Source organism: Theobroma cacao, chromosome 9, assembly GCF_053813885.1.
Source record: "Theobroma cacao isolate CCN51 chromosome 9, ASM5381388v1, whole genome shotgun sequence".
Lineage (NCBI taxonomy): Eukaryota > Viridiplantae > Streptophyta > Magnoliopsida > Malvales > Malvaceae > Theobroma > Theobroma cacao.
Window position 1 is genome coordinate 47,316,469 of NC_142647.1, and position 23,046 is coordinate 47,339,514.

The window sequence follows — 23,046 nt, forward strand, 5'->3', positions numbered from 1 at the left end:
ATATGGCAGCCTTTAGTTAGCAATTAGCAGTAATGAAACTAACAAGTCAATTTAGAGTTTGATGAGCGATTTCTATTAAATGTCGTTCTCATGACATTCACCAATAATCCTTACATGAACAATGTCCTCCACCAAAGTGATGGAATCGATACCGATCTCTTAGTATAATCTCTCTATTATAGAGCCTAGATACAAGCTTAGCAACTGAGTGACAGTCCCCACAAACACGAAGATTTTTTATGATTCGGATCGGCTGAGGTGCTTCCATGTAAAGTAATCCGAAGGCAATTGCTAACTTCTCACTATGAAGCTTAAGGGCATGTTCCTGCAGGTCGTCCTCTTCAATAAGTTGCAGAAGGTGGGACTTTTTGGGTACATAACCAACTGATTTTAATCTCGCCACAATCTCATCCAATTTTGAGTAAATTTCCTTGGAAAGTGGATGGCGGTTATCTCCCGCCAGAAACTCATGAACGACTCCATTGACCTCAATTGTGCTACAACCTTGTTCTTTCTTTAGTCCAGTCACTCTCATGTGCTTCCTTAATCTAGAAACACTATCCCATTTCCCAGTTTTGGCGTATACATTAGATAAAAGAACATATGCTCCATGATTTCCAGGATCCAACTCAAGCAAACGGCTGCAAGCCTTTTCAGCAAGCTCAACATTTCCATGAATTTGACAAGCTCCAAGAAGAGCCCCCCATACAGAATCACTAGGAACTATAGGCATTTTCTCAATAAATTCAACGGCTTCTTCGAAACGGCCTGCACGACCTAGTATATCAACCATGCAAGAATAATGCTGGACCTCAGGTGGAATCCCATAAACTGGTTCCATCTGATTTAGGAAGGTTTTTCCCTCCTTCACCAACCCTGCATGGCTACAAGCACATAACACATTGGTAAAAGTCACAGAATTGGGCTTCATTGTGGCTTCTTGCATTCTAGAGAACAAATCTATTGCAGCTCTCCCATGTCCATGCATCGCCAAACCAGCAATCATGGCGCTCCAAACAAATACATCCCTCCTCTCCACAGAATAAAATACCTCAAGTGCCTTATTTACATCTCCACATTTGGAATACATATCAATGAGTGAGGTTGTAAGATGACAATTTAACTGAATCCCCTGCTCTTTTACGTAGGCATGGATACCCCTGCCTATATCCATTGCTCCTAATTGAGCACAAGCTGATAGAGTGCTAACAAGAGTGATCTCATCAGGTTTAGCAATCTTGCTCAGTTTCAACTCATGATATATGGCCAGAGCCTCCTTTGGCTTCCCATTCTGTTCATAGCCAGAAATGAGAGCATTCCATGCAGCAATATCTTGCCTTGGCATGATATCAAGAACTCGCCTTGCTGCCTCGTACTCTCCTAATTTAGCATAACCATCAAGCATAGTTGTCCACGTGACAATATCCTTCTCCTCCATCATATCAAACAATCTTTTTGCATCTTCAAGACTCCCACATTTTGCATACATATCAAGCATCGCATTACTCAAAGTCAAGTTCACACTTATCCCATTCCTTTCAATATACGAACACACCCATCTCCCAAACTCCAAGTCCAACTTCTTCGTGCAAGCCGATAAAACACCCACCATTGTCACATCATTCGGCTTCACACTCTCTGCATCCATTCTTCTAAACAGCTCCAAAGCCTTTTCAGCACAACCCTTTTGTGCCAAACCAGTGATCAACGAATTCCAAGATACAACATCTTTTTCACCAATCATCATAAACACTCTATAAGCCGAATCCAAATCCCCACATGACAAATACAAATGTATCAAGGAATTCGAAATAAACACATCGGCTCCAAGCGAGGCCTTAATCACCATCCCATGAAGAGCTTGCCCAACGCATACACTAACAATCTCTGCAGCAGCCTTGATTACGAAAGGAAACGTGAATTTATTGGGGTAATAAGGACTCTCATCAACCATTCTTAGAAAGATCAAAATTCCTTGGAGGGGTTCAGGGCCCGAAGCATAAACACGAATGAGGGTATTCCAGGTGTAGAGATTCGGCTTGGGAATTTGATCGAACACTTTACGAGCATAATCCAAGCTCGAAAAAGGCGACAGAGCAGAGGCTGCAAAGAGTTTGCTAGCGGAGTATGGGTTAAAGAAAAGGCCTGTACGGAGCATTTGGGCATGGATCTGCTTGAGTTGGTTTAAATTGGTACATTGGTTGATACGTGACAAAACTGGGTCGTCATGGTCGTTATTGACCGTTTTGGAAGTTGGATGACGTGGAAGAGACAGGAGACGGGTGCCTAGAGTTTCCATGTTTCAGATGGGGGGATCTTCATCGGCTAGGCTTATCTACTTATAGATAGGCCTGTTTGTTTATGAGGAGGCTTAGAGAATACGGGCCAAAGCCCACTTAGATACTCTTGGTCGTTCTCCAAACGAAGATTACCCTTTTGAAGAAAGGAAAATGGGAAGGAAATGCATAAGATAAGCAGTAAAAACTCTTTGATCCGATAAGAAAATTTGTCAAAACATCATTACCTGAAAGGGAGATGGAAATGACTGAACCTTCACTGCTGCTGGATGATCAAGTTCTGGCTGCTAACAAAAATGTTGGAGTTGCGCCAAGTAATAGCAATAGGAGAATTAGTAATCAGGAGAGCCTGCTTGCTGTTGGAACAATGAGAGTTCTCTGTTCAATTGAATCTCCAAGGGAGAGAATGGGGTTGAAAGATGTTGTAGTAGTAGTAGAATTGTGTGCTATAAGGAGGAATTATCTTGGTAATGACGCATCTGACATGATTAGGCTCCCCAATCTAAACAGAAATTAGCTAATTGTCCAAATATTATCATGTATTATTAATTAAAAGTAAATAATGTGTCTTCCTTCTTCTTTCTTTTCTAGTTGATTAATTGTCTTAATATATGCATAGCGTTTTGGCTCTCTTTTGTGAATCTGAACCAGATTGCTATAACACTATCCATGATGATGGTTTTTTACAAGAGGAATGTGGCACTCAACAACGGCAGAGATGTAGTAGGCTCCCAAGGATGGGAAGAGGTTCTACTTTGATGGAGGTCAATGAGTTTGATTCCATCAGGTTGCGATTCATTGAGTGATATGGTGTATGCATTGACAGTAGAAGTGAAGGGCAATTCCATCCTGGTGCTGGAATCAATATAACCTCTGCTTTCTCATCCGTCAGCTTTCTTCCTGGATGGGCCGAAATGACAACACACATAGCTAAGCACATGGATGTTAGCATCAAAACTATAACAAAGAAGGTTGGTGACTCGAAAAGAAAAAAAGAAAAAGAACAAGATCTGACAACACCTAATTGATTTGCTTAGCTCTGTGTGTTGTCATTTGATGGAATTTCTGGTAATTATATACGCAGTGGTTGAAACGTTGCAGTATCTTACCTAATCCGGCTTTGATACCCCTATTCCAAATAAAAAAATTAAACTTGTTATTAAATGTAGTAGTTATCTATGGCGTTAATATCTCTTTGCCTATGTCGCCTAAAGATATTGATACCAATGGATTTAGGGTATTTTCTGTTGACTCTCATGCTTGCATGTGCCAAGTGGGATGAATGCCACATGTCTATCCACTTGGATACCATGCATCTTGGTGCATGTTTAAACACATTTGAAAAAGCTCAACGTGGTGCACTGCATGCTTATAATGTGATCTGGTTTTACACCTGTATTAGCTTCTTGAACAAGTGTTTTAATCCTAAGAATGTTGTTCATAATGTATAAATTCGATTAGTACGAAGGGAATAGTATGGCTGTCACCATAATCACCACAAGCCTCTATTCTTGCCTGTTTGCCATACCCAAAACAGAGGCTGCATTACAACAGCCATATACCAACTTTTCTGCACAATTCCTGGTTTCAATAAAATTTTGAAGGTATTGATTCTTTGGTGCCATATGAAAGTAGTTGTGTTGATGAGCTACAAACCATAAAGGTTAATTGTAATGAAAGAAAATAACAATATTAGTGCTAAACAAATTAAGTTGGCACATGCTTTTATATCTTTTTTGAGCAATCTCTCCTTGGTGGAAACAAAACAATGCTTAGAAACTTAATTGTTTAACATAGTGAAATGAAAGAAACATTATAAAAAGGCATAGGGATCAGATAATTGAAAAGTAGTTTGTACTTAAATCAACAACCATAAGCAGATTAGCAGGAATGCCTACAGCTGCTCATTGGGATTCAAAACAAAATGCATTATAAAGAGGAGAATAGTAAGTTTTTAAGTCTTCTTTTCTTAAACAATAGAGAATAAACTGATATACCAGTAGAACCAAAGTAGCCAACATGTCAGTTGCTGCCTATCATATCCTCTATCAATCTTCCAATTGAAATGAACGAGGATCCACCTTTCATAACAGCCTTCCTAGCCATCTCTGCCATTTCTTTCACTTTCTTTCTCAAGTCACTACCACCATCCATAACCAGCTGAATAGCTTTCTCTATCTCTTCTGCCATGACAAGATCACTTCTACCTCTCCTATAATCCAACCTCATCACTACTGCTAATCCGAGTTCCTTCATCAGATACGCATTGAGCTGTTGTTCAGCATACATTGGCCATGTTACAATTGGCACACCAAACCACAAGCTTTCCAGGATTGAGTTCCAACCACAATGAGATACAAACCCTCCTATTGCCTTATTGGCGAGAACCTCCACCTGCGGCGCCCACTCACATATTATCCCTCTCCCTTGGATCCTTTCCAGGAATCCTTCTGGTAACATTTCCTCAGGATTCTTGTAAATTAAGGTGTCATCATTTTGTGATGGTGGTGGCATACGCAAGGACCATAAGAATCTGTACCCACTCTGCTCTAGCCCAAGTGCTATTTCTTTCACTTGGGGTGCTCCGAAGCACCCCATGCTTCCAAAACAAAGAAATATCACTGATGATTGAGGTTGATCATCAAGCCATGTCATGACCTTGCTGCGTTTATCCAGGTCCAACTCTGGGTGAGGCAGAGCATTGAGGTCAATTACTGGTCCAACTGGATAAATTGGAGGGTTTGGGCCATTGAGAAAATAGTTAAGAGCACAAGGCTCAATCGCTTCAAACGTATTTACAATGATACCTTTGGCATCCTTAAACCTTTCAGCAACCTTGACGTATGCGGTGTAACCTCCATACTTGTTAAACACAGCTGAAGGCAGAACACAAAGAGGAACAGGATTGACAAATCCTGGGATCAACTGTTCAGAATCCGTGATTTCAAATTCTGAGCTGTTCTGGCTATGTCGGGTTGGTAGGTACAGCATGAGACCCAGGAACGCTGTATTTGTGGTTAAGTATATATAAGAAGGAAGACCCAATTCAGTCGCAATATCAATCATGGGGGCACAAAAGAAATCAAGAACTAATCCTGCAACTCGGCCCGAATCCGAGCTAGATCTCAGTGACACAATATTTCTGACAGCATCCCTAACAGGAGGGATGTAGCTCTCAATGAATGCATAGATGTAGTTTTCTGCCGACTTCCGAAGATCTAAGGAAGGAGGATCTACTTGAGGGAGGTCAATGAGTTGGATTCGATCAGGTTGCGAAGCAACAAGCGATTTGGTGTATGCATCCACTGAAGCACTTGGAGACCACTTCATTGAAAGAACAGTGATCCAAATTCGATCATCCTGGTGGATCAGGCGCTTTGCAAACTCAATAGTTGAGACCAAGTGGCCGATTCCTGGTGTTGGAATGAATATGAGCTCTACTTTCTTCATCTCTCAGCTCGTTTGATCTTCCTTTCTCGGCCTGTAGTCCTATTTAATCTGCCTTTATGTTGTATTGTACCCTGGAAGGGACCAGACCAACCAAAGCAGTGCTTCAAGCACAAATCCAAAAACTTACATGAAAAGTGAAAAGGGCGAATGAACAGAGAAATGAATGAAAGTATGCACCTGTTCTGTTGAGACTATTATGACTCCACTTTAACGAAAAGGATAGCAGAACCAAATCGCTGTGCAGCTTGCTAAAGATATGTGCTTTATTTTCTGACTATTATAAGCTTTTTATCTTAGCTGTAGTGGAAACTTATAGCATGTTTGGTTGGGGGAATGGCTTTTATTCTCAAAAAATTTTAGTTTCTTTGTTTGGTTGAAAAATTATTCAAGGAATAGCCATTTCATAGGAATGACTATTCTTCAAAATCTTTCAAAACCAAGGAATAGCTAATAACACCCTCCTCCATGGTATTAGCTATTTCATGATTGAGGAATAAATTCAAAAAATTAATAAAGACAAAAATACCTCTTACAAGTTTGAAAATTTATAACTTTATTGGTATAAAATATTATTTTTCTCTCTCTCCTCTTTCTCTCACTTGATTCCAACTTTTAATAAAATATTAATATTAAATTATAAATAAAATATTAATATTTAAATTATCAATTATTAATAAAATAAATTATAAATTATTCCTATTTAAAAACAAAATAAATTAAAAATAAATAAACATAATATCATTTAAATTAGATAAACAATATTAATAATTAAATCATCAATTATTAATATTTTAAATAAATTACCAATTATTAATATTTAAAAAATAAAATAAAAAATTAATCATAATAATATTTAAATTAAATAAAATATTAATATTTAAATTATCTATTATTAATATTTTAAATAAATAATCAATTATTAATTTTCAAAAATAAAATAAAATAAAATAATTGATCATCATAATATTTAAATTAAATAAAATATTAATATTTTAAAATATAAATAATTAAATTATAAATAAATATTAATATTGAAATTATCAATTATTAATATTTTAAATAAATTATCAATTATTAATATTTTAAATAAATTATCAATTATTAATATTTTAAAAATAAAATAAAATAAAAATTAATCATAATAATATTTAAATTAAATAAATGTTAATATTTAAATGATTAATTATTAATATTTTAATTAAATTCTAGATTATTAATATTTAAAAAATCTAATAAAAATAAAATATCACATAAATAATAAATGATGTTTTTATCTTTTTATTTTCTATTCCTTTCTTATTCCAAAATTATTGTTACCAACCAAACACTATAATAAGTCATAATAATTATTCCTGTCTCATTTCCTTTGTCATACCAAACTAAGTAATAACTATTCTATTCTATTTCTACCTCATTCTATTCTCACATAATAACTATTCTATTCCATTCCTGTCTATTCCGCCAATCAAACGTACCATTAGAGTATTTCTTACGCAGGTAACAGGTTTCTGATGTCGTCAATTTTGTTTTAGGTGAGTGGAGGATTATGATCTTTTTGTATGCATTCCTTCATGTTTCGGTTACTAATCATGTCCACCCTCTGAGTGGCTAATAAGAAAAATAATATTCCTAAAGAAATAGAATATAAATATCAACAAATGCTAGACAAATAGGAGAATAAGTTTCCTATGTCATTTAAGAAAAGCATAGATAGGAAAAGTAGGTGTTTGAATCGGATATGTAGGCATTAATATTTTAGCAGGGATGTCATTATCATCGTCTACCTGCCTTGCAACTGGGGTTGAAAGTGTCTCCTACAGATATTAATATCTATTGATGTATTTTCAAAATAAAAAAAAAATTATCTTTTCATATGTAAAGTTGTAAATGAAATTTTGTATTTTTTTTTAAATGAAAAGTTATGATTATTGAAAAGTTATTTCAATTGAAAGGTTATGTAAATATTGTAACTATTAAATTGTAATTGATTTTTCAAATGAAAAGTTATATCTCTTGATAAAATGGCATTTTAAAAAAATAATTTTAAATTTAAAAATTATGAGACAATTGAAAAATATCAATACTTAAAAGTTTGAATATGAAAAGCTATCTTTTTATATTATAACTCAAAAATTATGTCATATCCATGATTATTTTTTCATAAAGTAATTATTTAAAAAAAATTCTTTATTTAAAGTTTGTGTCTTGCAACATGCACGGATGTTTAAGATAGAAGTGCTTTAATGAAAGAATTGCATTATTAAAAGAAGAGACACTTGAAAGTTTATATAAAGGACTTGTAACTAATCATTTTGACACACCAAACAAACAAGATAAGAGAAAAAAAATCTAAGAGTAAGTGAAGTGTTATGTTTTAAATAAAATTTAAAAAGTAATTATATTTCTTATATTTTTTCAAAATAAAATCAAATAACTTTACAACCTTCAAATGTGTCTAGCAGTCTATTCTCGTAAGTGTAAAATAAAATTGAATGTTGATTTCATTGTATCTTAAAACTATTCGCATAATTCTCTTTAATTTATTGAATTGTAGAGATAAAATATAGCTTAAAAGATAACATCTATTGTAAGTCACATCTTGAAGTCAATTTTATCGATTCTCTTTTAATTTCAATAAAACACCATTTACATCAGCATTTTTATCACAAAAACCTGTGAGAAGTTTAGGGGAGTGATTGGCCTTTGCTAACATAGATAAAGATGGGGCAGGAGTACTTCTAGATTTCGTAGTCTAGAGACAGTTCAATTCTCAATCAAGACGAGTTTCTAGCAAATACTAAATTAGGTGAATTAATCAACTTATCATAAAAAAAACACAAGGAAATAGAAATTCATATTTGAGCAGTGGCACAGTATTCGCATCAGAATAATCTATAACATAAGTAAAAAGAAGTCCCATAGGGGCTTCTTCCTTTACCCACTTAGAAGGAGAAAAAAGAGGCAAAAAAGAAAGAAAAAAAAAAACAAGTAGAAAGTGGCCCGTGTGCAATTTACCAAAGCTAAAATATTATTTGGCCACAAAGCTAAAATATTATTCTATTGCTATTTACCAGGGGTGGAGCCGCCCCCCAAAATTTAAAAAACTTTTTACATACTATATGAACTTTTTAAATTTTTTTAATGACCCCTAAAACTTTTTTTTAATAATTAATTCAAATAAATGATAACAAAATAATTTTAGATGTTTAATTTAATTTTAATTTTTTTATTTTTTTCATTTATATTATTATTTTTATTTATTTATTTACATTTTATTTATTCATATGTTTTAAATCTTTATAAATTTTTTTCATAAATCTTTACAAACCATAAATCATATTCTATTTATTCATATTTTTTAAATCTTTATAGATTTTCTTTTATAAATTTATACAAATCATCAATCATATTCTTTGTCTTTCTTTTTTATTATGTCACATGTGGATTCTATTTTTTACTTGTCATATTCTTCTTTTTTCTGTTACGTAGATTTTATTTTTTATAATTTTAATTTTTAAAAATAAATAAATTATTATATAATTCTCAAATATAAATTACAATGTTGCATTGTTACTTAGAATTTTATCAATATATCATTTTTATTCAAAGAAACCAATGCGTTCTAGAATGCATATTGCAAAATTTAAGTAACAAAGATATATATTAAAATTAATAGAATAAAATAATTATACTGCTTTCAATACAATTTTATTTATTATATATCTTTAGTGACCCCAAAATAATTTTTTTATTTTTTAAACTGTTTGATAAAATTAGAGTAATTATGGTTAGTATATTGCTAGTTATTGATAATATTAGCCCATTTTTCCAAAAAAAAAATCAACCCATTTAATAGATTTTTTATTTTTTAAAAATAATTTTATTAGTTATAACATGGGCCCTAATAAGATGTTGCATAACCCATTCTTCAAGACTTGGAATTCGGGTAATTTGATCCACTGAAAAAAAAGAAAAAAAACAAAGGCCAAAGCAAAAACCTCTCAAAGATTATGGATTAGGGTTTTGCACATTTACATAGCTTCGAAGTTCCTAAAACCAGAAGAAATGTGGAGATCAATGGCAGGAAGGTCCAGGCAGGTAGTAGCACGGATCTTCTGTGCAGCCAACATCAATCAGGTTCTCTCTGAAACTCAAAAACCTTACCATTATCTCCCCAAAACCTTACTCTGTCCAACCCCTCGTTAGTAATGGTAGGACGGTTCCTAATATTGGCATTTGATTTTTTCTGACGTATTATGCACCAGCGAATATTAGAGTGTGTAAATACTCGATTTTGATTATTAACATATTAATCTTTTTAATTAATATATTTAGATGTCCATTAAAATAAATTTGCAAAAAATTTGCTCGACCTTGTAAATCATTGGAACTTTTTTTTGTGTGCGTGTGTGTTGATATCAGGCAAGTCTAAAATTATTTATTTTAGAAATGAAAAATGAAAAATCAATCATTAGTTAAAACAAAAAATGAAAAAGTAGAAAAGTCAAAATTATTTAAAATCAATCATTAAATTTGACTATTTGAGTTTGTATTTAAGATTCTGCTATATATGGTACTTATATATTCTGAATAATAAATTAATATTGATAATTTAAAATATATTTATTTTCAAAATTTTTGAATTTTTTTATTATTATAAAATGACATGTTATAATTAAGTGTTAGGTATACTTTAAAAAAAATCATTAAGTGTTAGTGTATAAATATTTCATAATAACGGTATATCAAATATAAACCATTTAACAAATGCACGTCAACTATTATAAATAAAAAATTAATTTTTTTACACCGGTATTTTTTACACTATTTTAGTGTTCTCCCTCTTTATGAAGAGCATATCATATTGTATATACATAAAATGTGTGTTTTTTTTCTTTGAGCACATTAATGTGGTCTAGGTGGAATTTTGGAGCTTTTGAGTTTAGCTATTAGTGGTGGAAATAATGGTTATAATAACAAGGACTTCCATAAGATTAAGGATGCAATATTATTTCCTATCTTTAATGACAATCTTAATTAATTAAAAAACATGACAACCTTCTTAAATATTTGAATGAAAAGCAAATGAAATTTATGTGTGGTGAGAGAGAAAAAAAAAGGTAAGAGAAGAATGCTTTAATTTTATTATTTTTTTATATTTTTTAAAATTCTTTTACAACATTGACAAATTATATAATTTTCAATGTTAAAAAGTTAATATTTATTTATATATATTATACAAAATATTATTATTGAAATGTTCTAATCCTAAGAAAGTGTACTATGTTACAAACTTATATTTTTAATCCAAAATATACCAATTAGATAGAGGAAGAGCGTTACTTATAGGTTCAAAATCTTTATCATTTTTATCTAACGTGAGATCCATAATATTTTTTCCCACTTAATCATATAATATTTTTGTTACAATTACTCTTTCACCCGTATCTGAAATATTAGTGTTAAATAAATTAAGTTTTTCCATGCTTTGATATCTTTTTGAAGTAATCTCCCCTCGTTAGAAGCCAAACAATGCTTAGAAACTTAATTGTTTTACATGGTGAAATGAAAGAAACATTATAAAAAGGCATAGAGATCGAATTGAACATTAGTTTGTACTTGCGTAAAAGCCAATAAGCTGATCAGCAGAAATGACTACTGCTGCTCATTGGGATCAGAACAATATGCATTATAAACAGGAGAAAAGTAAGTTTAGGTCTTCTTTCTTAAACAATAGAGAATAAACTGATATACAAGTAGAACCATAAGTAGCCAAAATGTCAGTTGCTGCCTATCATATCTTCTATCAATCTTCCCATTGAAATGAATGAGGATCCATCTTTCATAACAGACTTCCTAGCCATCTCTGCCATTTCTTTCACTTTCTTTCTCACCTCACTGCCACCATCCATAACCAGCCGAACACCTTTCTCTACCTCATCTGCCATCACAAGATCACTTGTACCTAACCTATAATCCAACCTCATCACTACTGCTAATCCGAGTTCCTTCATCAGATACGCATTGAGCTGTTGTTCAGCATACATAGGCCACGTTACAATTGGCACACCAAACCACAAGCTTTCCAGGATTGAGTTCCAACCACTATGCGATACAAATCCCCCTATTGCCTTGTTGGCAAGAACCTCCACCTGCGGCGCCCACCCACATATCATCCCTCTACCTTGGATCCTCTCCAGGAATCCTTCTGGTAACGTCTCCTCAGTATTCTTGTCAAGTAGTGCGGCATCACTTTGTAGTGGTGATGAAAAACGCAAGGACCATAAGAATCTGTATCCACTCTGTTCTAGCCCCAGTGCTATTTCTTGGACTTGGGGTGCTCCAAAGCTCCCCATGCTTCCAAAGCAAAGAAATATCACTGATGATTGAGGTTGATCATCAAGCCACGTCATGACCTTGTTGCGTTGATCCAGGTCCAACTCAGGGTGAGGCAGAGCCTTGAGGTCAATCACTGGTCCAACTGGATAAATTGGAGGGTTTGGGCCATTGAGAAAATAGTTAAGAGCACTAGGCTCAATGTCTTCAAACGTATTTACCATGATACCTTTGGCATCCTTCAACCTTTCAGCTACCTTGATAAATGTCGTGTAACCTCCATACTTGTTAAACACTGGTGAAGGCAGAACACAAACAGGAACGGGATTGACAAATCCTGGGATCAACTGTTCAGGATCCGTGATTTCAAATTCTGAGCTGTTCTGGTTATGTCGGGTTGGTAGGTACAGCATCAGACTCAGGAACGCTGCATTTGAGGTTAAGTATATATAAGAAGGAAGACCCAATTCAGCTGCAATATCAGTCATGGGCGCACAAAACAAATCAAGAACTAATCCTGCGACTCGGCCTGAACCCGAGCTAGATTCCAGTGACACAATATTTCTGACAGCATTTCTGACAGCAGGGATGTAGCTCTCAATGAATGCATAGATGTAGCCTTCTGGTGACTTCAAAAGATCAAAGGAAGGAGGATCTACTTGAGGGAGGTCAATGAGTTGGATTCGATCAGGTCGCGAAGCATCAAGCGATTTGGTGTATGCATCCACGAAAGCAGGTGAAAACCACGTCATCGAAAGAATAGTAATCCAAATTCGATCATCGTGATGGATCAGGCGCTTCGCAAATTCAATAGTTGAGGCCAAGTGGCCGATTCCTGGTATTGGAACGAATATGAGCTCTATTTTCTTCATCTCTCAGCTTGTTTGATCTTTCTTTCTCCTCCCGTAGTCCTATTTAATACGTCCTTAACGTTGTAATACACCCTGGAAGAGACCAGACCAACCAAGGCAGTGCTTCCAGAACGATCCAACAACTCACATGAAAGTGAAATGGGCAAATGAGCAGAGTCGAGATTATAACGACTAACCTGTAAAGGAAAGGATAGCAGAACCCAATTGCTGTCCAACCTGCTGAAGATATTTGCTTGAATTTGTGACTATGGTTGTATTCTGAACTTCTTATCTTAGTTGTGGTGACTTGAGTAGAGTATGCCCCACGCACATCGGAAAATGAAAATTTGTATTTTTTCAAGTGAAAAGTTATGATTATTGAGAAGTTATTTCAATTGAAAGGTTATGTAAATATTGTAACTGATTTTTTAAATAAAAAGTTATGTCTCTTGGTAAAATGACATGTTAAAAAAATAATTTTAAATTTAAAAATTATGAAAAAATTGAAAAATATTAATACTTAAAAGTTTGAATATAAAAAGTTATTTTTTTATATTATAACTCAAAAGTTATGTCATACCAATGGTTATCTTTTCATAAAGTAATTATTTGAATAATTTTTTTATTCAAAGTTTGTGTCTTGCAACATGTAAAGGTGTGATAGAAGTGCTTTACTAAAAGGATTATACTTTTAAAAAAGAGACACTTGAAAGTCTATATAAAGGACTTGTAGTCAATCATTTTGACCCACCAAACAAATAAGATAAGAGTAAAAAATCTAAGAATAAGTAAAGTGTTATGTTTTGAATAAAATTTAAAAAATAAATATATTTCCTATCATTTTTTCAAAAGAAGTAAAATAACTTTGCGACATTTTGATATGTCTAGCAGTCTATTCTCATAAGTACAAGATGAAATTAGACGTTAATTTCATTGTATTTTAAAACTATTCACATAATTCTCCTTAATATATCGAATTGTGAAAACAAAATATATTTTAAAAGATAACGTCTATTATAAGTGAGGTTTTGAAGTAAATTTTAATAATTCTTTTTAAATTTCAACAAAACCTCATTTGCACCAACATTTTTATCATAAAAACCTGATAGAAGTTTAAGGGAGTGATTGGCCTTTGCTGACATATATAAAGATGGGGCAGGAGTACTTCTAGATTTCGTAGTCTAGGGACAGTTCAATTCTCAATCAAGACGAGTTTCTAGCAAATACTAAATTAGGTGAATTAATCAACTTATCACAAAAAAAAAAAAAACAGGGAAATAGAAATTCATGTTTGAGTAGCGGCACGGTCTTCGCATCAGTATAATTAGGAATGGTAGGGCGGTTCCTAATATTGGTATTTGATTTTTTTCTGACGTATTATGCACCAGCGAATATTAGAGTGTGTAAATACTCGATTTTGATTATTAACATATTAATCTTTTAATTAATATATTTAAATGTTTATTAAAATAAATTTACAAAAAATTTGCCCCACCTTGTATATCATTGGAATTTTTTTTTTTGTGTGTGTTCGTGTTGATATCAGACAAGTCTCAAAATATTTATTTTAAAAATGAAAAATGAAAAATCAATCATTATTTAAAATAAAAAATGAAAAAGTAGAAAGGTCAAAATTATTTAAAATCAATCATTAAATTTGACTATTTGAGTTTGTATTTAAGATACTATTAATATATGGTACTTATATATTTGTCAGTAAATAATAATAAATAAATTTAAACATTGATAATTCTGAACAATAAATTAATATTCATAATTTAAAATATATTTATTTTAAAAATTTTTGAATTTTTATTTTTTTATCATTATAAAACGACATGTTATAATTAAGTGTTAGGTGTACTTTTGAAAAAAAATCATTAACTGTTAGCATATAAATATTACATAATAACGGTATATCAAATATAAACCATTTAACAAATACACATCAACTATAAAAAATAGACTTAAAATTAATTTTTTTGCACCTGTATTTTTTATACTATTGTAATGTAATTAAGTAGATTCTTCCTCTTTATGACGAGCATATCATATTGTATATGCATAAAATGTGTTTTTTTTTTCTTTGACTACATTAATGTGGTCTAGGTGGAATTTTGGAGCTTTTGAGTTTAGCTATTAGTGGTGGAAATAATGGTTCTAACAAGGACTTCCATAAGATTAAGGATGCAATATTATTTCCTATCTTTAATGACAATCGTAATTAATTAAAAAACATGACAACCTTAATAACAACCTTCTTAAATATTTCAATGAAAAGCAAATGAAACTTATGCGTGGTGAAAGAGAAAAAAAAAGTAAGAGAAGAATGCTTCAATTTTATTATTTTTGTATATTTTTTAAAATTCTGTTACCACATTGACAAATTATATAATTTTTAATGTTAAAAAGTTAATATTTATATGTATTATACAAAATATTATTATTGAAATGTTTTAATCCTAAGAAAGTGTAATATGTTACAAGCTCATATTTTTAATCCAAAATACACCAATTAGATAGAGGAAGACCATTACTTATAAATTCAAAATCTTGAGATCCATAATATTTTTTCCCACTTAATCATATAATATTTTTGTTACACTTACTCTTTTTTACCCCTATAGGAAATATTAGTGTTAAATAAATTAAGTTTTTCCATGCTTTTATATCTTTTTGAAGTAATCGATCCTTGTTGGAAACCAAACAATGCTTAGAAACTTAATTGTTTAACATAGTGAAATGAAAGAAACATTATAAAAAGGCATAGGGGTCGAATTGAACAGTAGTTTGTACTTGCATAAAAGCCAATAAGCTGATTAGCAGGAATGACTACTGCTGCTCATTGGGATCAGAACAAAATGCATTACAAAGAGAAGAATAGTAAGTTTTAAGTCTTCTTTTCTTAAACAATAGAGAATAAACTGACATACAAGTAGAACCATAAGTAGCCAAAATGTCAGTTGCTGCCTACCATATCCTCTATCAATCTTCCCATTGAAATGAATGAGGATCCATCTTTCATAACAGACTTCCTAGCCATCTCTGCCATTTCTTTCACTTTCTTTCTCACCTCACTGCCACCATCCATAACCAGCCGAACACCTTTCTCTACCTCATCTGCCATCACAAGATCACTTGTACCTAACCTATAATCCAACCTCATCACTACTGCTAATCCGAGTTCCTTCATCAGATACGCATTGAGCTGTTGTTCAGCATGCATAGGCCACGTTACAATTGGCACACCAAACCACAAGCTTTCCAGGATTGAGTTCCAACCACAATGCGATACAAATCCCCCTATTGCCTTGTTGGCAAGAACCTCCACCTGCGGCGCCCACCCACATATCATCCCTCTACCCTGGATCCTCTCCAGGAATCCTTCTGGTAACGTCTCCTCAGTATTCTTGTCAGTTAGTGCGGCATCACTTTGTAGTGGTGATGAAAAACGCAAGGACCATAAGAATCTGTATCCACTCTGCTCTAGCCCCAGTGCTATTTCTTTGAGTTGGGGTGCTCCAAAGCTTCCCATGCTTCCAAAGCAAAGAAATATCACTGATGATTGAGGCTGATCATCAAGCCACGTCATGACCTTGTTGCGTTGATCCAGGTCCAACTTAGGGTGAGGCAGAGCATTGAGGTCAATCACTGGTCCAACGGGATAAATTGGAGGGTTTGGGCCATTGAGAAAATAGTTAAGGGCACTAGGCTCAATGCCTTCAAACGTATTTACCATGATACCTTTGGCATCCTTCAACCTTTCAGCAACCTTGATAAATGTCGTGTAACCTCCATCCTTGTTAAACAACGGTGAAGGCAGAACACAAAGAGGAACAGGATTGACAAATCCTGGGATCAACTGTTCAGGATCCGTGATTTCAAATCCTGAGCTGTTCTGGCTATGTCGGGTTGGTAGGTACAGCATGAGACCCAGGGACGCTGCATTTGAGGCATAGTATATATAAGAAGGAAGACCCAATTCAGTTGCAATATCAATCATGGGCGCACAAAAGAAATCAAGAACTAATCCTGCGACTCGGCCAGAACCCGAGCTAGATTCCAGTGACACAATATTTCTGACAGCATTTCTGGCAGCAGGGATGTAGCTCTCAATGAATGCATAAATGTAGCCTTCTAGTGACTTCAAAAGATCAAAGGAAGGAGGATCTACTTGAGGGAGGTCAATGAGTTGGATTCGATCAGGTCGCGAAGCATCATGCGATTTGGTGTATGCATCCACGAAAGCAGGTGAAAACCACGTCATCGAAAGAATAGTAACCCAAATTCGATCATCGTGATGGATCAGGCGCTTCGCAAATTCAATAGTTGAGGCCCAGTGGCCGGTTCCTGGTATTGGAATGAATATGAGCTCTATTTTCTTCATCTCTCAGCTTGTTTGATCTTTCTTTCTCCTCCCGTAGTCCTATTTAATACGTCCTTAACGTTGTAATATACCCTGGAAGAGACCAGACCAACCAAGGCAGTGCTTCCAGAACGATCCAACAACTCAAATGAAAGTGAAATGGGCGAATGAGCAGAGTCGAGGCTATAACGACTAACCTGTAGAGGGAAGGATAGCAGAACCCAATTGCTGTCCAACTGGCTGAAGATATTTGCTTGAATTTGTGACTATGTTTGTATTCTAAGCTTCTTGTTTTAAGTTGTGGTGATTTGAGTAGAGTATGCCCCACGCACATCGGAAAAATCTTTTCTTTGGTGTTTTTTCTTGCTAAATTTCCACTCACAAACAAGATTAAAAAAAATAAAAGAATGGAAAATGAAAATAAAATGTGGTAGCATTTTTTTTCTTCAGGTACATTAATGTGGTTTAGGTGGAATTTTGGAGCTTTCGAGTCAATATATTATTTCCTATCTTTAATGACAATCTTAATTAATTAAAAATCATGACAACCTTAATAATAACCTTCTTAAATATTTCGGTGAAAAACACATGTAACTCATGATTGGTAATAGAGAGAGAAAAAAAAAAGAAAAAATATATTTTGAATAATTGCCATTAGCTATTCCTACAACCAAAATTTATTATATCCTCTCAAGTTAATAAAAAATTAGAGAAGAGAAAATTAAAAAAAATGTGAATCAAGTGTTAAAATTCTTTTTGGGTACATTAACAAATTTGAAATTTACAATGTTGTTAATTTTTTTTTTCAAAAAAAATCTTTTTATCTCCATTTGCAAAAAAAATTATAAAAAAGTGATTTTCAATTTTTTTCACTTTAACTTCTAAGCCAAAGATGAAAACAGTCTTTTTCATTTTTATTTATTAAAAATTTAAAAAAATTAATAGTTATTTTCAAAATCTTAAAATTTTTTATTTTTACTTATTAATGAAGTGAAATTTTATAATGATCTAATCGTATATAAAACTTATATATATTATCAATGCATCAAATATAAATCTTTTCATTCACATCACTAACCGGAATTGCATGAATCCCATACTCATTGGATTCCTTTTAAACAAGTTCAGAAAGCCTACCACACTCTTGGTCAAGTCAAACTATGGAGAAATTATTAACTAAGTAATGATAACATCAACTTTATTAATGCTTTTCATCATGAGATATGGAAAAATTCATTAATTAAGCATCAAAGAAAAGAGTTATCAATGTTCAAAAAAAAAGTAAATATATATAAAATTTATATAATTTTAAGACAACCAAAAAAAGAAATTGATTACTTATCAATCCCATTTATTAACATTTTCAATTTGATTTAATAAATACTTACCTTAATAAATAAATAAATAAATAGTAAAGACATCGATGAAACTCAATTTACTCAATTATCAATCTTAGTTGATAAAAACTGTTACTGAAGTGGCAGACAAGTTGCACTAATGAACGTTTCATGGTTGCTGGTGATTGACCGGATGACTCTTGGGGGGGTTTACTTGGACTGGGTTAACCCATGGGACACGGGGAGGCCTTGTGACCTTCTTGCACCGCCATGACCAACACAATTTACAAGTCAATACGTCACAAAACTAAACTTAGCGGTCGTTGTCTCCTAGTTCGAGTTGGCACACTTAGGCATTCCGCTAAAATTAATTATCAGAGGTTGGTTAGTGCATAGCCAGCATGCTCCTCCTAGAATTTAATACAACGTTCTATATTGGAAGACTAAGGTATCAATGCGTTTTTGTGAAAATGTCAACACTTTCATGATTATTTATAATTCCTGTTTGTTATATGTACATAGAATTTTATGTTTTGCTAGGCTCCGATCACTTTCCGAGCACAGAAGTTACTAAAAACCCCAGAAAGCAACCAGTTGTTTCACCTAAACATGGAAGCAGATATGACAATTAGATCTTCAAGTCCATTAACAGTATTTCCACTTTTGAAACAATTGGTCCATTGATAATATCTAAGACACGTTTGCTCTTTGACAACTTTTGAGCAATTCTGAAGATTTCACCGTCGCTGCTCCTGTTCATACCAGTGGCTAATTGGCTATATTTGAAGACTTTGAATACTCTGTCTGATTATTTTATTGATAAACAGAAAATATGTTGCAGGTGGTCCCGACTATGGCTAAACTTTATACTATAAAATGTGCCAAGTGAAGAGGAGGAATTGAGCACCTTTGTTTACTCGATCAAGCCACAAAAATTCAAGGAATTAGTCCCCACCAGCCTTTTCTTGTGGTGCAGTTCGATAACAATTATAGCGTTTCTGGTTCGGGACATGGCAGTATCTTGCTTGCCCGTCAGCATGCGGATTGGAAGCACTCTTTTCTCATTCAGCAGAGTGGCAATTCTACAATGGTGGATATGTTTGTTGCTAGCCGGTAGTTTTCCAAGCTCGACCAACGGAATCACAATAACCAGTTTCAGAGAATATGAGAGAGATCGCCAGGCCTTACTAGCGATTAAGTCTCAAATTCATGACCCGCTTGGAGTCACAAGCTCATGGAACAACTCTGTGTCCTTGTGCCGATGGAGGGGCGTAACATGTGGTCGTAAGAATCAAAGGGTCACCCAATTGGACTTAAAGAACCAAAATTTGAGAGGCTCCTTGTCACCCTATATAGGGAATCTCAGCTTTCTTAGGTTCATCGACCTTCGACACAACCTCTTGTCTGGTGGAATTCCTCCTGAAATTGGTCGTCTGTCCAGGCTTAAAATTTTAATGTTGAGAAATAATTCCTTTGGGGGAACATTACCTGCCAATTTGTCCCGTTGCTCTAAACTCGTTCATCTTGTAGCCGGACAGAACAGCCTTGTCGGGAATATCCCGGCAGAGTTTGGCAATTTATTGAAGCTGGAGAAACTAGGAATTGACACCAACTTCCTAACTGGGCAACTGCCAGTTTCATTAGGGAACCTTTCAAGTCTACGTCTTCTTAATGTAGGCGTGAACCGTTTGCAAGGGAGACTTCCTGATACGTTGGGCCAGCTAAAAAGGTTAGTTAATCTTACACTGGACCAGAATAATTTCTTTGGCTTACTTCCTCCTCCAATTTATAACATCTCTTCCATAGAGATGTTTAGTCTACCAAGTAATCAGTTCCATGGGAGCCTCCCTGACGACTTAGGCTTCACACTTGTAAACGTTAAAAAAATTTATATTGGGATTAATAATTTCTCTGGGACTCTACCGGAGTCATTATCCAATGCTTCAAAGCTTGAGGAGCTCGACGTTTCCGATAACTTTTTCACAGGTAAAGTATCAATTGATTTTAGCCGCATAAATATGACATGGGTAAATATGGAAAATAATAATTTAGGTAGTGGGTTAGTTGGTGATCTAGATTTTGTAACATCCTTAACTAACTGTAGCAATCTGGATACACTTAGTTTAGCTGATAATCAATTTGGAGGGATGCTGCCAAATTCTCTAACCAACCTTTCAACCATGATTACTGTAATCCATTTAGGTACTAATCGAGTAACCGGCACCATTCCTTCAGGGATAGCAAATCTTGTAAATCTAATTTCAATAGGTTTGGAGGAAAATCGACTGACTGGCCCCATACCTCATGCCATTGGTAAGCTTAAGAATTTGCAAGGTCTCACCTTGGGTGAAAATAAATTAGCAGGGAGAATCCCAACCTCTTTTGGAAATTTGACGCGGCTAAACGTGCTTGCTTTATATTACAACGAGTTAGAGGGCGGCATACCTCCAGGGCTCGGCAATTGTCAAAATTTGGTGCGGATGGTATTAAGTGGCAATAGGCTTACTGGTGTGGTTCCCCGATCAATTTTTAGTATAACAACCCTCTCAACTTCCCTAGAATTGTCCAACAATCTCCTTAGAGGCTCCCTGCCTTCAGAAGTAGGCAACCTGAAGAATATCCTGAACCTGGATTTATCCGGAAACCAGCTCTCTGGTCAAGTTCCCAGTGCCCTAGGTGGTTGTACAAGCTTGGAAAATCTCAATTTAGGAAATAATAATTTTTATGGGAGTATCCCCGACTCTCTGAGTTCTTTGAGGAGCATTGCACTGCTAGATCTCTCCCACAACAACTTTTCCGGACAAATTCCCGAATATCTTGAAAACTTGTCCTACTTGAAGTACTTAAACTTGTCTTATAATCATTTCGAGGGGAAAGTACCATCAAAAGGAGTGTTCAGTAACGCAACATCGACTTCATTGATCGGGAATGATAAGCTTTGTGGGGGTATTGCTGAACTGCATTTGCCATTGTGCCACTTCAATGAGCAGAAGAAATCGAGAACTTCTCATTCACTCAAAATAATCTTGATAGTTTGTGGGGTTCTTGGATTTCTTTCCTTGTCATTTTCTTTACTTTTCTACTGGCTGAGGAATAATAGAGAAGTATTGTCAGAGCCTTCATCTGTATTCCCCCTGAGAACTTCCATTCCAAGGATTTCTTATCAGCAACTCCTCAAAGCTACTAACGGATTCTCTCCAGCCAACTTGATTGGCCAAGGAAGTTTTGGGTCCGTGTATCGAGGAATGTTTAATCAGAACCAAGAGCAACAAGTTATCGCGGTGAAAGTGATGAACCTCCAAGAAACAAGAGCTTCCAAGAGTTTCATTGCAGAATGTAAAACACTGGGTCATCTTAAGCACCGTAATCTTGTCAAGATAATATCTGCTTGTTCGAGCGTTGATTTTCAAGGCAATGCTTTCAAAGCCCTTGTCTATGAGTTCATGCCAAATGGAAGCCTGGAAGGATGGCTGCATCCACCAACTGAAGCAGACTCCCTCGCACATAGAGAGCCAAAGATCTTGAACTTTTTGCAAAGATTAAACATCGCCATAGATGTGGCCTGTGCACTTGATTACCTCCATCATCACTGCCAGGTTCCGGTATTTCACTGTGATTTGAAGCCAAGCAACATTCTTCTTGACCATGACATGGTCGCCCACTTAGGAGATTTTGGATTAGCCAGGTTTTTTCCAAAATCCACGAACAAATTTTCCGGATATTCTACCAGCACTCTCGATCTAAAGGGAACTGTTGGTTATGCTGCGCCAGGTAAATTTATCTACTTCTTAAATGCATATTTTCCTTTCCAATCATCTCTGGGTCTTAGCAGTGGCTATCACTGCAGTTTTCTTTTTTTCTTTCCTATTAATGACAACCCTTAGCTTAACTGGAATAGAAGCTGGATTATTAATGCTCTTCATCTTAGAACTGTAATTCTTGGCAAAATTTAAGCTGGTAATAATTCCTATTTTTAGCAGAGTATGGCATTGGAACAGAGGCGACAACAAGCGGCGACATGTACAGCTTTGGAATCCTCCTGCTGGAAATGTACACAAGCAAGAGACCTACCGATGACATGTTCAAAGATGGTCTAACACTGCACCATTTCGCAAAGCTGGCATCGCCCGATCAATTACATGAAGTTGTGGATCCATTACTTCTAGCTGGGGATAACGAAGAAGAGAATGCAAGTAGCAGCAGAAACCCAAGCAGAGCACACATGCGAGAAACCAAAATGAAAGAGTGCCTGATTTCCATACTGAGAGTTGGAATTGCTTGTTCTGTTGAATCACCCAAAGATCGCATGGACATCGTCGATGCGGCTAAGGAATTGCATTTCATCAGGGACAAATTCCTTGGGGCCCGAATTCGGACACAAAGCTAAGCACATCTCTAGACTGGAGTTC

General features: G+C 34.6%; 3 protein-coding genes and 2 pseudogenes across 4 annotated transcripts; 1 reads left to right on the plus strand and 4 right to left on the minus strand.

Annotated features, from left to right (window-relative positions):
• Nucleotides 1-50: 50 nt before the first annotated feature.
• Nucleotides 51-2,323, minus strand: OTP81 (Tetratricopeptide repeat (TPR)-like superfamily protein). Its single transcript, XM_018128061.2, has one exon. It carries the CDS (start codon nucleotides 2,297-2,299, stop codon nucleotides 98-100), a length of 2,202 nt encoding a protein of 733 aa, XP_017983550.2. The 5' UTR covers nucleotides 2,300-2,323; the 3' UTR covers nucleotides 51-97.
• A 1,787-nt stretch (nucleotides 2,324-4,110) lies between these two features.
• On the minus strand, nucleotides 4,111-6,075 carry LOC18590512 (UDP-glycosyltransferase 71K1-like). The gene is made up of 2 exons (XM_007016062.3): nucleotides 5,925-6,075; nucleotides 4,111-5,818 (listed from the first exon to the last, which is right to left on the minus strand). The coding sequence occupies exon 2, from the start codon at nucleotides 5,745-5,747 to the stop codon at nucleotides 4,320-4,322; it is 1,428 nt and encodes a 475-aa protein (XP_007016124.3). The 5' UTR covers nucleotides 5,748-5,818; nucleotides 5,925-6,075; the 3' UTR covers nucleotides 4,111-4,319.
• Nucleotides 6,076-11,324: 5,249 nt separating this feature from the next.
• Nucleotides 11,325-13,204, minus strand: LOC18590513 (UDP-glycosyltransferase 71K1 pseudogene; annotated as a pseudogene).
• A 2,503-nt stretch (nucleotides 13,205-15,707) lies between these two features.
• LOC18590514 (UDP-glycosyltransferase 71K1 pseudogene) lies at nucleotides 15,708-17,575 on the minus strand (annotated as a pseudogene).
• Nucleotides 17,576-19,558: 1,983 nt separating this feature from the next.
• LOC18590515 (receptor kinase-like protein Xa21) lies at nucleotides 19,559-23,034 on the plus strand. Of its 2 annotated transcripts, none has more exons than XM_018127523.2 (2): nucleotides 19,559-22,408; nucleotides 22,615-23,034. In XM_018127523.2, exons 1-2 carry the CDS (start codon nucleotides 19,648-19,650, stop codon nucleotides 23,022-23,024), a joined length of 3,171 nt encoding a protein of 1,056 aa, XP_017983012.2. In that variant the 5' UTR covers nucleotides 19,559-19,647; the 3' UTR covers nucleotides 23,025-23,034. The 2 variants fall into 2 exon arrangements, with proteins under 2 accessions (XP_017983012.2, XP_007016127.3); XM_007016065.3 differs by having other exon boundaries at nucleotides 22,618-23,034.
• Nucleotides 23,035-23,046: the final 12 nt, after the last annotated feature.

Bases quoted from the DNA above. Each gene is read 5' to 3' on its own strand.
- OTP81 (XM_018128061.2), bottom strand. From the start codon at position 2,299: ATGGAAACTCTAGGCACCCGTCTCCTGTCTCTTCCACGTCATCCAACT.
- LOC18590512 (XM_007016062.3), bottom strand. From the start codon at position 5,747: ATGAAGAAAGTAGAGCTCATATTCATTCCAACACCAGGAATCGGCCAC.
- LOC18590515 (XM_018127523.2), top strand. From the start codon at position 19,648: ATGGCAGTATCTTGCTTGCCCGTCAGCATGCGGATTGGAAGCACTCTT. The intron at 22,409-22,614 runs GTAAATTTATCT...TCCTATTTTTAG, and splicing joins TGTTGGTTATGCTGCGCCAG to CAGAGTATGGCATTGGAACA.